At 38.0% G+C, this 12792-nt stretch overlaps 1 protein-coding gene across 10 annotated transcripts in view; it reads left to right on the plus strand.

Moving 5' to 3' along the window:
• The window catches only part of KIAA1328 (KIAA1328 ortholog), a 393691-nt gene that overhangs the window by 244599 nt on the left and 136300 nt on the right, over positions 1-12792 (plus strand). For 9 of the 10 annotated variants that reach the window (XM_055102334.2, XM_008955657.4, XM_063597260.1 and 6 more), the window contains one exon: positions 8180-8287. The exons of the other annotated variant lie outside the window; for it this stretch is intronic. In XM_055102334.2, coding sequence (XP_054958309.1) covers positions 8180-8287 — 108 coding nt within the window. The remainder of the gene's footprint in view (positions 1-8179; positions 8288-12792) is intronic. 10 annotated transcript variants of the gene reach the window in all.

Genomic DNA, 12792 nt, shown 5'->3' on the forward strand with positions numbered 1-12792 from the left:
TAACAAGGATACCCAGGAATTGAACTCAGCTCTGCACCAAGCAGACCTAATAGACATCTACAGAACTCTCCACCCCAAATCAACAGAATATACATTTTTTCAGCACCACACCACACCTATTCCAAAATTGACCACATAGTTGGAAGTAAAGCACTCCTCAGCAAATGTAAAAGATCAGAAATTATAACAAACTGTCTCTCAGACCACAACGCAATCAAACTAGAACTCAGAATTAAGAAACTCACTCAAAACCACTCAACTACATGGAAACTGAACAACCTGCTCCTGAATGACTACTGGGTACATAACGAAATGAAGGCAGAAATAAAGATGTTCTTTGAAACTAACGAGAACAAAGACACAACATACCAGAATCTCTGGGACACATTCAAAGCAGTGTGTAGAGGGAAATTTATAGCACTAAATGCCCACAAGAGAAAACAGGAAAGATCCAAAATTGACACCCTAACATCACAATTAAAAGAACTAGAAAAGCAAGAGCAAACACATTCAAAAGCTAGCAGAAGACAAGAAATAATTAAAATCAGAGCAGAATTGAAGGAAACAGAGACACAAAAAACCCTTCAAAACATTAATGAATCCAGGAGCTGGTTTTTTGAAAGGATCAACAAAATTGATAGACCGCTAGCAAGACTAATAAAGAAGAAAAGAGAGAAGAATCAAATAGATGCAATGAAAAATGATCAAGGGGATATCACCACCAATCCCACAAAAATACAAACTACCTTCAGAGACTACTACAAACACCTCTACGCAAATAAACTAGAAAATCTAGAAGAAATGGATAAATTCCTCGACACATACACCCTCCCAAGACTAAACCAGGAAGAAGTTGAATCTCTGAATAGACCAATAACAGGCTCTGAAATTGTGGCAATAATCAATAGCTTACCAACAAAAAGAGTCCAGGACAAGACGGATTCACAGCCAAATTCTACCAGAGATACAAGGAGGAACTGGTACCATTCCTTCTGAAACTATTCCAATCAACAGAAAAAGAAGGAATCCTTCCTAACTCATTTTATGAGGCCAGCATCATCCTGATACCAAAGCCGGGCAGAGACACAACCAAAAAAGAGAATTTTAGACCAATATCCTTGATGAACATTGCTGCAAAAATCCTCAATAAAATACTGGCAAACCGAATCCAGCAGCACATCAAAAAGCTTATCCACCATGATCAAGTGGGCTTCATGCCTGGGATGCAAGGCTGGTTCAATATATACAAATCAATAAATGTAATCCAGCATGTAAACAGAACCAAAGACAAAAACCGCACGATTATCTCAATAGATGCAGAACAGGCCTTTGACAAAATTCAACAAGGCTTCATGCTAAAAACTCTCAATAAATTAGGTATTGATGGGACGTATCTCAAAATAATAAGAGCTATCTATGACAAACCCACAGCCAATACCATACTGAATGGGCAAAACTGGAAGCATTCCCTCTGAAAACTGGCACAAGACAGGGATGCCCTCTCTCACCACTCCTATTCAACATAGTGTTGGAAGTTCTGGCCAGGGCAATTAGGCAGGAGAAGGAAATAAAAGGTATTCAATTTGGAAAAGAGGAAGTCAAATTGTCCCTGTTTGCAGATGAAATGATTGTATATTTAGAAAACTCATCGACTCAGCCCAAAATCTCCTTAAGCTGATAAGTAACTTCAGCAAAGTCTCAGGATACAAAATCAATGTGCAAAAATCACAAGCATTCTTATACACCAGTAACAGACAAACAGAGAGGCAAATCATGAGTGAACTCCCATTCACAATTGCTTCAAAGAGAATAAAATACCTAGGAATCCAACTTACAAGGGACGTGAAGGACCTCTTCAAGGAGAACTACAAACCAGTGCTCAATGAAATAAAAGAGGATACAAAGAAATGGAAGAACATTCCATGCTCATGGGTAGGAAGAATCAATATTGTGAAAATGGCCATACTGCCCAAGGTAATTTATAGATTCAATGCCATTCCCATCAACCTACCAATGACTTTCTTCTCAGAATTGGAAAAAACTACTTTAAAGTTCATATGGAACCAAAAAAGAGCCCACATTGCCAAGTCAATCCTAAGCCAAAAGAACAAAGCTGGAGGCATCATGCTACCTGACTTCAAAGTATACTACAAGCCTGCAGTAACCAAAACAGCATGGTACTGGTACCAAAACAGAGATATAGATCAATGGAACAGAACAGAGCCCTCAGAAATAACGCCACATATCTACAACTATCTGATCTTTGACAAATCTGAGAAAAACAAGCAATGGGGAAAGGATTCCCTATTTAATAAATGGTGCTGGGAAAACTGGCTAGCCATATGTAGAAAGCTGAAACTGGATCCCTTCCTTACACCTTATACAAAAATTAATTCAAGATGGATTAAAGACTTAAACGTTAGACCTAAAACCATAAAAACCCTAGAAGAAAACCTAGGCATTACCATGCAGGACATAGGCATGGGCAAGGACTTCATGTCGAAAACACCAAAAGCAATGGCAACAAAAGCCAAAATTGACAAATGGGATCTAATTAAACTAAAGAGCTTCTGCACAGCAAAAGAAACTACCATCAGAGTGAACAGGCAACCTACAAAATGGGAGAAAATTTTCGCAACCTACTCATCTGACAAAGGGCTAATATCCAGAATCTACAATGAACTCAAACTAATTTACAAGAAAAAAACAAACAACCCCATCAAAAAGTGGGCAAAGGACATGAACAGACACTTCTCAAAAGAAGACATTTATGCAGCCAAAAAACACATGAAAAAATGCTCACCATCACTGGCCATCAGAGAGATGCCAATCAAAACCACAATGAGATACCATCTCACACCAGTTAGAATGGCAATCATTAAAAAGTCAGGAAACAACAGGTGCTGGAGAGGATGTGGAGAAATAGGAACACTTTTACACTGTTGGTGGGACTGTAAACTAGTTCAACCATTGTGGAAGTCAGTGTGGCGATTCCTCAGAGATCTAGAACTAGAAATACCATTTGACCCAGCCATCCCATTACTGGGTATATACCCAAAGGACTATAAATCATTCTGCTATAAAGACACATGCACACGTATGTTTATTGCGGCACTATTCAAAATAGCAAAGACTTGGAACCAACCCAAATGTCCAACAATGATAGACTGGATTAAGAAAATGTGGCACATATACACCATGGAATACTATGCAGCCATAAAAAATGATGAGTTCATGTCCTTTGTAGGGACATGGATGAAATTGGAAATCATCATTCTCAATAAACTATCTCAAGAACAAAAAACCAAGCACTGCATATTCTCACTCATAGGTGGGAATTGAACAATGAGAACACGTGGACACAGGAAGGGGAACATCACACTCTGGGGACTGTTGTGGAGTGAGGGGAGAGGGGAGGGATAGCTTTAGGAGATATACCTAATGCTAAATGACGAGTTAATGGGTGCAGCACACCAGCATGGCGCATGTATACATATGTAACTAACCTGCACATTGTGCACATGTACCCTGAAACTTTAAGTATAATAATAATAAAATAAAATAAAAATAAAAATTAAAAAAGTGCAGCTATTTCATCATGTCTCAGAACTGTAAGTCCCTAGAGATTTTTATTAAATAATGGAAAGCAAATACATATGTAAAAGTTCAGGCCAGGTGTGGTGGCTCACGCCTGTAATTCCAGCACTTTGGGAGGCCGAGGTGGTGGATCACCTGGGGTCAGGAGTTTGAGACCAGCCTGGCCAACATGGTGAAACCCCATCTCTACTAAAATACAAAAATTAGCCAGGCATGGTGGTGGGCGCCTGTAATCCTAGCTACTCAGGATGCTTAGGCACGGGAATCGCTTGAGTGCGGGAGGTGGAGGTTGCAGTGAGCTGATATTGCGCCACTGCACTCTAGCCTCGGTGACAGAGCGAGGCTGTCTCAAAAAAAAAAAAAAACAGTTCAATAAGTCTAATGATTTCTAATTTTCTTCCAATTTCATTTATGCAGTAACTATGTAAATTAAATTTTATCAAGTTATATTTTATTATTTTTATTCAAACGTTAGATTTTTGTGGATTGAACAAAAGTACTTAAGAAAGCAAGATGACCAGGAAAGTTCACAGGATACTCTGGTGGTGGGCAGAGAATGCCTGTTTTCTCTCATTACCTTTGAAGTTTGTTACTTTTTTTAACTTCTAAAAATGTATACCATCTGGAAAACTACTCACATAAAATAGTTTGAGATCTTTCCGGAACCCAGATCTCTTTATGCCAATTGTCAGTTTAAGCTGACCATGTTCTCATCTTGTGTGTTGAGTTCCTTTACTTGAAAGTGGTTGGCATTTGACTACAATGCAACCTTTGGGTTAGATGGGAATTATCCTTGGGAAGAGTTATTTGCTTTCTGGCTTTAGGAGCCCTAATGTTTTACTTTATTTACTTTGGGTCATTTTCAGTCTTCTTGGTTAGCCTTTGTGAAGGAAATATATCCAAACCATCAGACAGTACCTAGCTGTAACACTGGCCACCTTTAGAACTAGTCATGCTGGGCCGGGCGCGGTGGCTCACGCCTATAATCCCAGTACTTTGGGAGGCCGAGGCGGGTGGATCACGAGGTCATGAGGTCGACACCATCCTGGCTAACACGGTGATACCCCATCTCTACTAAAAATACAAAAATTAGCCGGGCATGGTGGCAGGCACCTGTAATCCCAGCTACTCGGGAGGCTGAGGCAGGAGAATTGCTTGAACCTGGGAGACGGATGTTGCAGTGCAGTGAGCCGAGATCGCGCCACTTCACTCCAGCCTGGGTGACAGAGCGAGACTCTGTCTCAAAAAAAAAAAAAGAAAAAAAGAACTAATCATGCTGGTTTCTGGTGCCTTTGTTCATCCCAGTCGTAGTTCTGCCATTTCATGTATCCTTGTGTTGCTCTCATCCTAAAACAAAGTTCTTTCCAATCAAGACAGTAAAAAAAAAAAATCCAAATCCAAGTGAGATGTCCGGAGAAACAGAGACTCAAGACATACATTGATTGATTGTTTGATTGATTGATTGACGGAGTTTGGCTCTGTCACCCAAGCTGGAGTGCAGTGGCGCGATCTCGACTCACTGCAACCTCTGGCTCCCAGGTTCAATCAATTCTCCTGCCTCAGCCTTCCCGAGTAGCTGGGATTGCAGGCACGCACCACCACACCAGGCTAATTTTTGTATTTTTAGTAGAGACAGGGTTTCACCATGTTGGCCAGGCTGGTCTCAAACTCCTGATCTCAAGTGATCCACCCTCCTTGACCTCTCAAAGTGCCGGGATTACAGGCATGAGCCACCGTGCCCCGCCAGGACATTTTTAATTGAACAGCTTTCACCTCTAGTTATCCTGCCTACTGCCACCATGTTTTATCATAGTTAGCTGGTGAAACCCAGAACTAGGACCATAAATCTATCCATTTAATTAATCAGTATCACAATTTATATTTCTAGGCTGAAAGTTGCCCTACTCTTTGGCCTATTTTTTAGGTTTATGTAATTTTATCACTTTGGGTCATCTGAAACTCAACCTTCTGCACATTAGTATCATATAACAAGAATATCTCTCTCAAATGAATCCTCCTAAGACATTGCTTTTATTGTGCCACTTCTGAATTTTAAAAACCCATGATAATTTTGTATTAGGTTATGTTTATTCAACCTAGTATTTGAAGCCTTTTATAATTTGGAACCACTTCTCTACCCATTTGTCCCACTTTTCCTAAGAAATAAAGTTTTTTTCCCAAAAGGCAGATTTGTTTCCTTGAGATCTTTTCAGTGCATCCTTCATGTTTCTTTCTCAAGCCATACCTTTTCCTCCGATTTAAATATCTCTGTCCTACTTTTCCATTTATCCACACCCCGACTCTTCATTATAACACGGTCAAAATCCCACTACTTAAAATTTCTGGGTCTGGTTTCTTTTTCACATAACTAATAATTTGTTATTGAATATGTCCAAAATCAGCACCTTATTGTTTAATGTGTAATGTTCTGTAATTTAGTTTCATTCTCCTTGTCTGAGCACATATTTACTAAGCCCTCTACTCTGCACAAAACTCTATGTGAGGAGTATTAAAATGAGCAAGACTTGATCTTGGCTTGGTATATTACACATAATCTCACGCTTTTATATATATATATACTTTTAACTTTTATATATCTTTACTAAGCTTGTCATTTACCTGCCCCAAGGATTTTTTTTTTTTTTTGGATACAGCATCTCACTCTGTCACCCAGGCTGAAGTGCAGTGGTGTGATCTTGGCTCACTGCAACCTCTGTCTCCTGGGTTCAAGCGATTCTCCTGCCTCAGCCTCCCAAGTAGCTGGGATTACAGGCACCTGCCACCACGCACAGCTAATTTTTGTATTTTTAGTAGAAATGGGATTTCACCATGTTGGCCAGGCTGGTCTCAAACTCCTTACCTCAGGTGATCTGCCCGCCTCGGTCTCCCAAAGTGCTGGGATTACAGGCGTGAGCCACCCCGCCCGGCCCCAGGGAATTTCACTTCAACTAAATTCATGAATTAATATCTGCTATTCACAAGCTGTTGTTTATAGTGCTCAGGATGTTGAGGAAAAATATTGGGAAGGCAATCTAATTGAATACCAAATGAGTAGCACAGAATTGTTATAGTAGTTCAGAATCTTGGTACGAGCTTGTCATTTTAGAATAAATTTGGCATGACATTGGCATTTACTTAAATTGTAATTAATGATTCATTCTGCCACCTTGTTACTACATGATTGCCGATAACAACTTTCGAAAGGGTATTATTTTTGTGAGTCACTTTCCAGACTGATCAGAGAAGATTTATCCAGAATATTATTCATGATTGTGCCAAGAACCACCTTAAATCATTTTTGGAGCAAAGTAGTGTATGTATAATGAATAAAAATCAAGGCTAATGATAAATATTTACCTTTGTCTCCCACTCTAACAATATGCCTTAATACATGTACTCTCTACCTAACTGTAATAAAATTCAGTGTTCACCAGTGAAAAACGTGTCACCTTGAGAGAGTTATGTGCCTGGCCCAGCCCTCACTTTAGTAATTTATAAATAGGTAATGGTAAAAGTAACTACATTATAGAGTGGTTGTGAGGATCAGTACAATAGTATATATAAAATGTACTCCTTGAAGGTAGTTGCTGTCATCAAGATCATCACTACTGCTGTAGAGGCTACTGTGACTGATATTATTGCTGCCATTTTTTCACTTTTCTCATAATTCCCTGATTTGGGCATTTTGCATCTACATTTACCTACCTATGTGTCACCACCAAATATTAGTCTTAAGCTGTAAGCTCCTGAAGGGAATTAATCCATGTACTTTGTACATTAATTCCAACCAGTTAGTTGGAATTATAGGCATGTCTTTTGACAATGATGAAAATGACAATATTGTTTTAATAATGTTTTTACACTTCAGAGTTTGATTTCATAGTTAAAGAATATACTTTTACAGATAACCAGAGAACATTTCTTAAAGGCCGAGAGAATAAGTGTCACATATTTGATACCAGTGATTAACACTCAACTCCCGGTAGAAAACCTTTTTGCTGAGTTTTTCCATGGCTTTCCCTCCTCTGTACATGTCAGTGTAGGGCTAAGTAAGCATTGATGGATACAGTGTCTTCCAATTCTTTTGGAAGAATTCATCTTTGACTCAGGGAAAATATGTTGGTTAGTGAGCTGTACCCCTAATTCTTTGAAATGTCAGTATGAGAAGTGGGTGCTTCCCATATAAATGTTGGTCAGAGTCAGTGATAATTAGAGTTACTAGAATTCACATTGAGACACTGGTGATCGCAGTACACTTGCTTACAATGAATAGAGGGAAGAATTAACTTTCTGCGGCAGAGATTTAAAGTGCTCCTATTGAAGTATCTATAATTTTGAATTTTTAAATGATATTCTAACCAACTTAATCTTCCCTACCTTTCCTTTAAAGAAAATTTAAGTTACTATGAAATCAATTTGTGTTTGTTTATGTATATTTAAGAATTACTCATTTATTTTTGACTAAGTTTTAATTGGAAAATAATTTCTGGGGATCTAGCTGAAAGAGCATGGTTTTCCAAAATTTATCATTCAGGTTATCAGGCTTCACAAGATTAGAAATTTTTTAAATTAATTTTTACAGGTTAAGAGCTCAGGCTCTGTTTAAGTCGAGAGAACTGGTTGCTGAAAAACAGCTTACTAAACCCCAAGAACTCAAACTGGATATGAATGGCAGTGACTCTGGACCAAGGTAAACCTGAAGTCTCAGTTAAAACAAGAATCTTAAGGGAATAAATATTTAGGATACGTTTGGTATACTTTTATAGCTCTATGTTGATTAATACAGTTTTGTGACCATATGAATACGTACATTCCTGTTATATAATTTTGAAAAATATAGAAAAATATGAAAAACAAAATAAAAATCATTCATAATCCTACAACTTTGAGAGAATCTTTTGAGCCCTTTTCTACTATTTCTTTTTTGTTTTTTGTTTTTTTTTTTTTTTGGTGCGGTATTATAGTCTATATTGAGTATTAAGGATTATGCTTATACAGAATTTTATGTTACTTTTTTCACTGTATCATATTTTCTGATCTTATTAAATACTCTGTGAAAACATTAATTCATTCAACAAATACGTATTGCTTGGCAGCTGTGCTCAATATTTATCTATTAGTCTGTTATCGGATAATACAGGGTTTTGCTATTATAAATTTTGCCTTGAAGAACATTTCTCTAAATAAATGTTTTAAGTTTATCTCTACCTATTTCCTTGTTATAGATTCCTGTAAGTGGAATTACTAGTACAAAGTATATATGAATCTTTTTACGATCCTTGATTCACATTGCCAAATTGTTTTGTGTGATTGCTGGCCTAGCGGCTAGGTCTGCAACAATCAATCTGGATCCTGGAGCTAAAGGGTAGGCCTTGAACCTGGGTCCTGGATCCTGGGTCTGTGGAGCCAGCCCAGCACTGGATTCTATGCGGTCAGGCCTAGGTCTGCCTCAGGGTGGGACTATAAAGACTGACCTAGCATGGGGCAGGCCTGGTGCCTGAGGTCAGGGATGCCAATCTAGACTGGGGCGGGGGTAAACTCGGGCTTTGTAGACTGACCTGGCTCTGGGCTGGTCTGGAATCTGAGGCAGGCCTGGAATTTGGAATAGCAGGATCTCACCTGGTGCTGAGGCAGGTCTGAATGCTCATTATGTAGTATTGGCCTGGAGTCTGGGACCAGGATGGGCTGCCCAACGCTAGCTTTTACTGAGGTGGGCCTGATGTTAGCGTCTGAGGCAAAGTCTGGTTCTCACTTCCCTCTCTTCCCTGCCCAAACAGAGGGTATCTCTCTCTACTGTGTTGCCAGAGTTTGGGGAAAGGGTGCTGCCAGTAATGTAAGTCTGTTCTTCCTACCCTTTTCAATACATTCCTTCTTATTTTTGTGCTACAGCCTGGTGCTATAATCTCTCAGCTGGTTTACATAGCTCTTAAAAAGGTATTTTTTTAGGTGGATAGTTATTCAAATTGATGTTTCTGATGGGGGAGATGGGAGGGGCAGGGACGAGTCCTTGAAAGTCCTATTCTGCCATCTTGCTGACGTCCCTCTTCCTACAAGCAGTTTTGACTGTTTTAGATGTTTCCTCTTTTATCTGTTCCTTCTAGTATTTATATCCATATTTCTGAATAACAGACTTATGTAGTCATTAAGTATTGACTTTCTGCTATGGAAATTGATGATTTAGCTCTCACTGATAACTATGTATTTGCTCCCTCCTTTTCTCCCTTTTATCTTCCTCTCTTTACCTTTCTTTCTCCCTTTTTCCCTCTCCTCCCTCTCTCCATATTTCTCTCTACATATATAACATACCCCCACACGTGCTGTTTCCTTCCTTCTGTCCTCTCAATATATCTATATCAAAATATTTATAAGATTGTAAATATTTTATGCACAGCTGAACTATATACTATTCTTAAATTTAATTTTGTATAATTATTTTCTCTGGAGTTTAAAAATGCCTTATTCAGCACAGAAAGACAAATACAGTGTGATCTCTCTTATATGTAGAATCCAAAAAGGTTGAATCAATGGTCACCAGGGCCTGGGGGGTTGGGGGCCTGGTCTTTGCTCAAAGACTGCAAAGTTTCAGTGAGCTTGAATATGTTCTGGAGGTCTGTTGTATAACATGGTAACTATGGCTATAATAACGTGTCATATAGTTGAATATTACTAAGAGGGTAGATGCTGAGTGTTCTCACCACAAAAATATATAAATATGTAAGGTGATGGATTTGTTAACCAGCTTGATTTAATCATTTTGCAATGAATACATACAGTATATCAAAACATCACTTTGTATACAATAAATATGTACAGTGTTTACCAATTACAATTTACAAGATATCCCTCCTGGAGACTTCCATAAAATCCTGCTCTAGTATGAACTTTATTGTTCTCTAGGCATTTTGTCTAGTGATTTCATCTGAAATTTCCTTACCTATCATCCTGGAAATTTTCTTTCTTTTTTATCTTATATTCCTTTTTTCCTAGATCACATGCTATCCTCTTTTTGGTTTATACCCTTTCATCTTACTAAAACATGCGCTGCAGTAGCTTACTGTAGGAGTGCAGAGGCAGTAATCTTTTTGTGTCACACCTCTGAAAAATGTCTTTAGTCAATCTTCATGTTTAATTTATAGTTTAGCTTTATATAGCATTCTGACTTAGTAGTTTTCCTCAGAAAGGATTGAAGGTTGTATTCTATTACCTTCTAGTTTCTAGTATTGCCATTAAGAAGTGTGTTGCAGTCTGATTCTTGATCTTTTTATGTGACCTATTCCCCATCACAACTATTAGGACTTATCTTTCTCTAAAATTCTAAAAATGTATACTGATATGCATAAGTTACACCTTTTTCCATTCATGCAGAATCTTTTAACTGGCAAACTTTCTTCAATTTGGAGAAATTTCCTTTGCTAATGTATTGTCTCTTTCGAGAACTCATCTTACTGAGATGTTGACTCTGTTAGAATAAACTCTGATTTTCTTATTTTTCTCTCCTATATTTCATATCAGGTTTTTTTGTTTGTTTGTTTGTTTGAGACAGGGTTTTACTCTGTTGCCCAGGCTCAAGTTCAGCGGCACAATCACAGCTCATTGCATTCTTGATCTCCTGGGCTCAGTGATCCTCCCCACTCAGCCTCCCAGGTAGCTAGGACTGCAGGTGCATGCCACTATACCCAACCAATTTTTTTGTATTTTTTTTTTAGAGACGGGGTCTTGCCATGTTACCCAGGCTTGTCTCAAACTCCTGGGCTCAAGTAATCTACCCGCTTCAGCTTCCCAAAGAGCTGGGATTATAGGCATGAGCTACTGCACCCAGTGTTATAATTCTTAATTTCTGAAAACATCTTATTCTTAGAAAGGCCATTTTTTAAAATAAGAACTCATTCTCATTTTACATATGCAATGTTTTTTTCTTATCTCTGAGAATATTCGTAATAATTTTTGAAGTTTTATCTCTTCCTGCTGAATTGTGTCTATTTTCACCAAGTTCAGATTGCCTTTTTCCACAAATGTCTGATGATCCACCTATATTGTGAAGCAAAACAATAAAAATCTGTGAAAAGCTCTCAGTATGTTATGAACAGAGCTTGTCAGCTAATGGGCTTCACCATGATCAGGTAGGCACGCTGGGGACTCTTACTTGCTACTATCCATAGATTTTCTCTTGGGATGATCAGTTTCCCTAGGGATAAATCTCTTGCAGGTGTGAGAATAAGGGATAGAAGCATTATTTAACTTTCATGCCAATGTGGAGAGCCAGGGGGAGTAAAAAAAAATGGGCTCATCACTTGTTACATAGGCTTTCATTTAATCTCCCTTTTAACTATATGGATTTCTGCCCTCAATGTATTTCAGGCCCCAAGTTCAGGGTCATTCTTTTTCAGCCTCTCCTGGGGGATAAACCTCCAGTCATCTTCATACAATGGGGACAGATAGAGGAGGACACGTTGGCTTTTCACTGCTATAGAGACTTTAAATCAGCTGTGCTTTCACTACCATCTGCATTTCTACCTGCTTCCTCCAGTCTCTGAGCCTTTGAGGAGTTCTCTGACATGTTTCAGCTTACAGCATCTTTTCAACCCCAGCTAGCAGATATTTCAGTTTTGACTTTTCTGCTTGGCTAGTTGAGTTTCAACTGATACACCTGCTTTCCAGCCTTCTAAAATTCTATAACATCTCTTCTCTGTTGTGCTGTCTTCACTTTGCAGCTTCATAGGTTTTATAACTTTTTTGTTCTTTTAATATTAATTTTCAGTGGTTTTAGAAGAGAATAGAGATATGTATTCAATCAGTCATGTAAATTAGCTCTCCAATACTTATTTGTATATTTAAACCATATTTGGCAATTTAGTAGGCAGAAAGATGGAATCTTGTAATTTGCAGTCACTCTGTATTCAATTAGAATGAACACTTTTCTATGTTTATTAATGCTTTGTGTTTCTTTGTGGAATTTTCACTTCCTATGTTCATATTTTTTATATAGGGACATTATAGTTCTTTAGTTCATACGTATTTTTTAATTTAATTTTTTAATTTTTAATACTATTCATGTTTATCTGTATCTTTACTGATTCACTTTCTTACTTGCTTATGGTAGAAAGAAATATAAAATGCTGATAATACTAAAGAAGAAAATAAAATATACCTATAATCTCATCATCTGGAGGTAATCTTTGTATGTATTACTATTTC

Source organism: Pan paniscus, chromosome 17, assembly GCF_029289425.2.
Source record: "Pan paniscus chromosome 17, NHGRI_mPanPan1-v2.0_pri, whole genome shotgun sequence".
In the NCBI taxonomy this organism is placed as follows: Eukaryota; Metazoa; Chordata; class Mammalia; order Primates; family Hominidae; genus Pan; species Pan paniscus.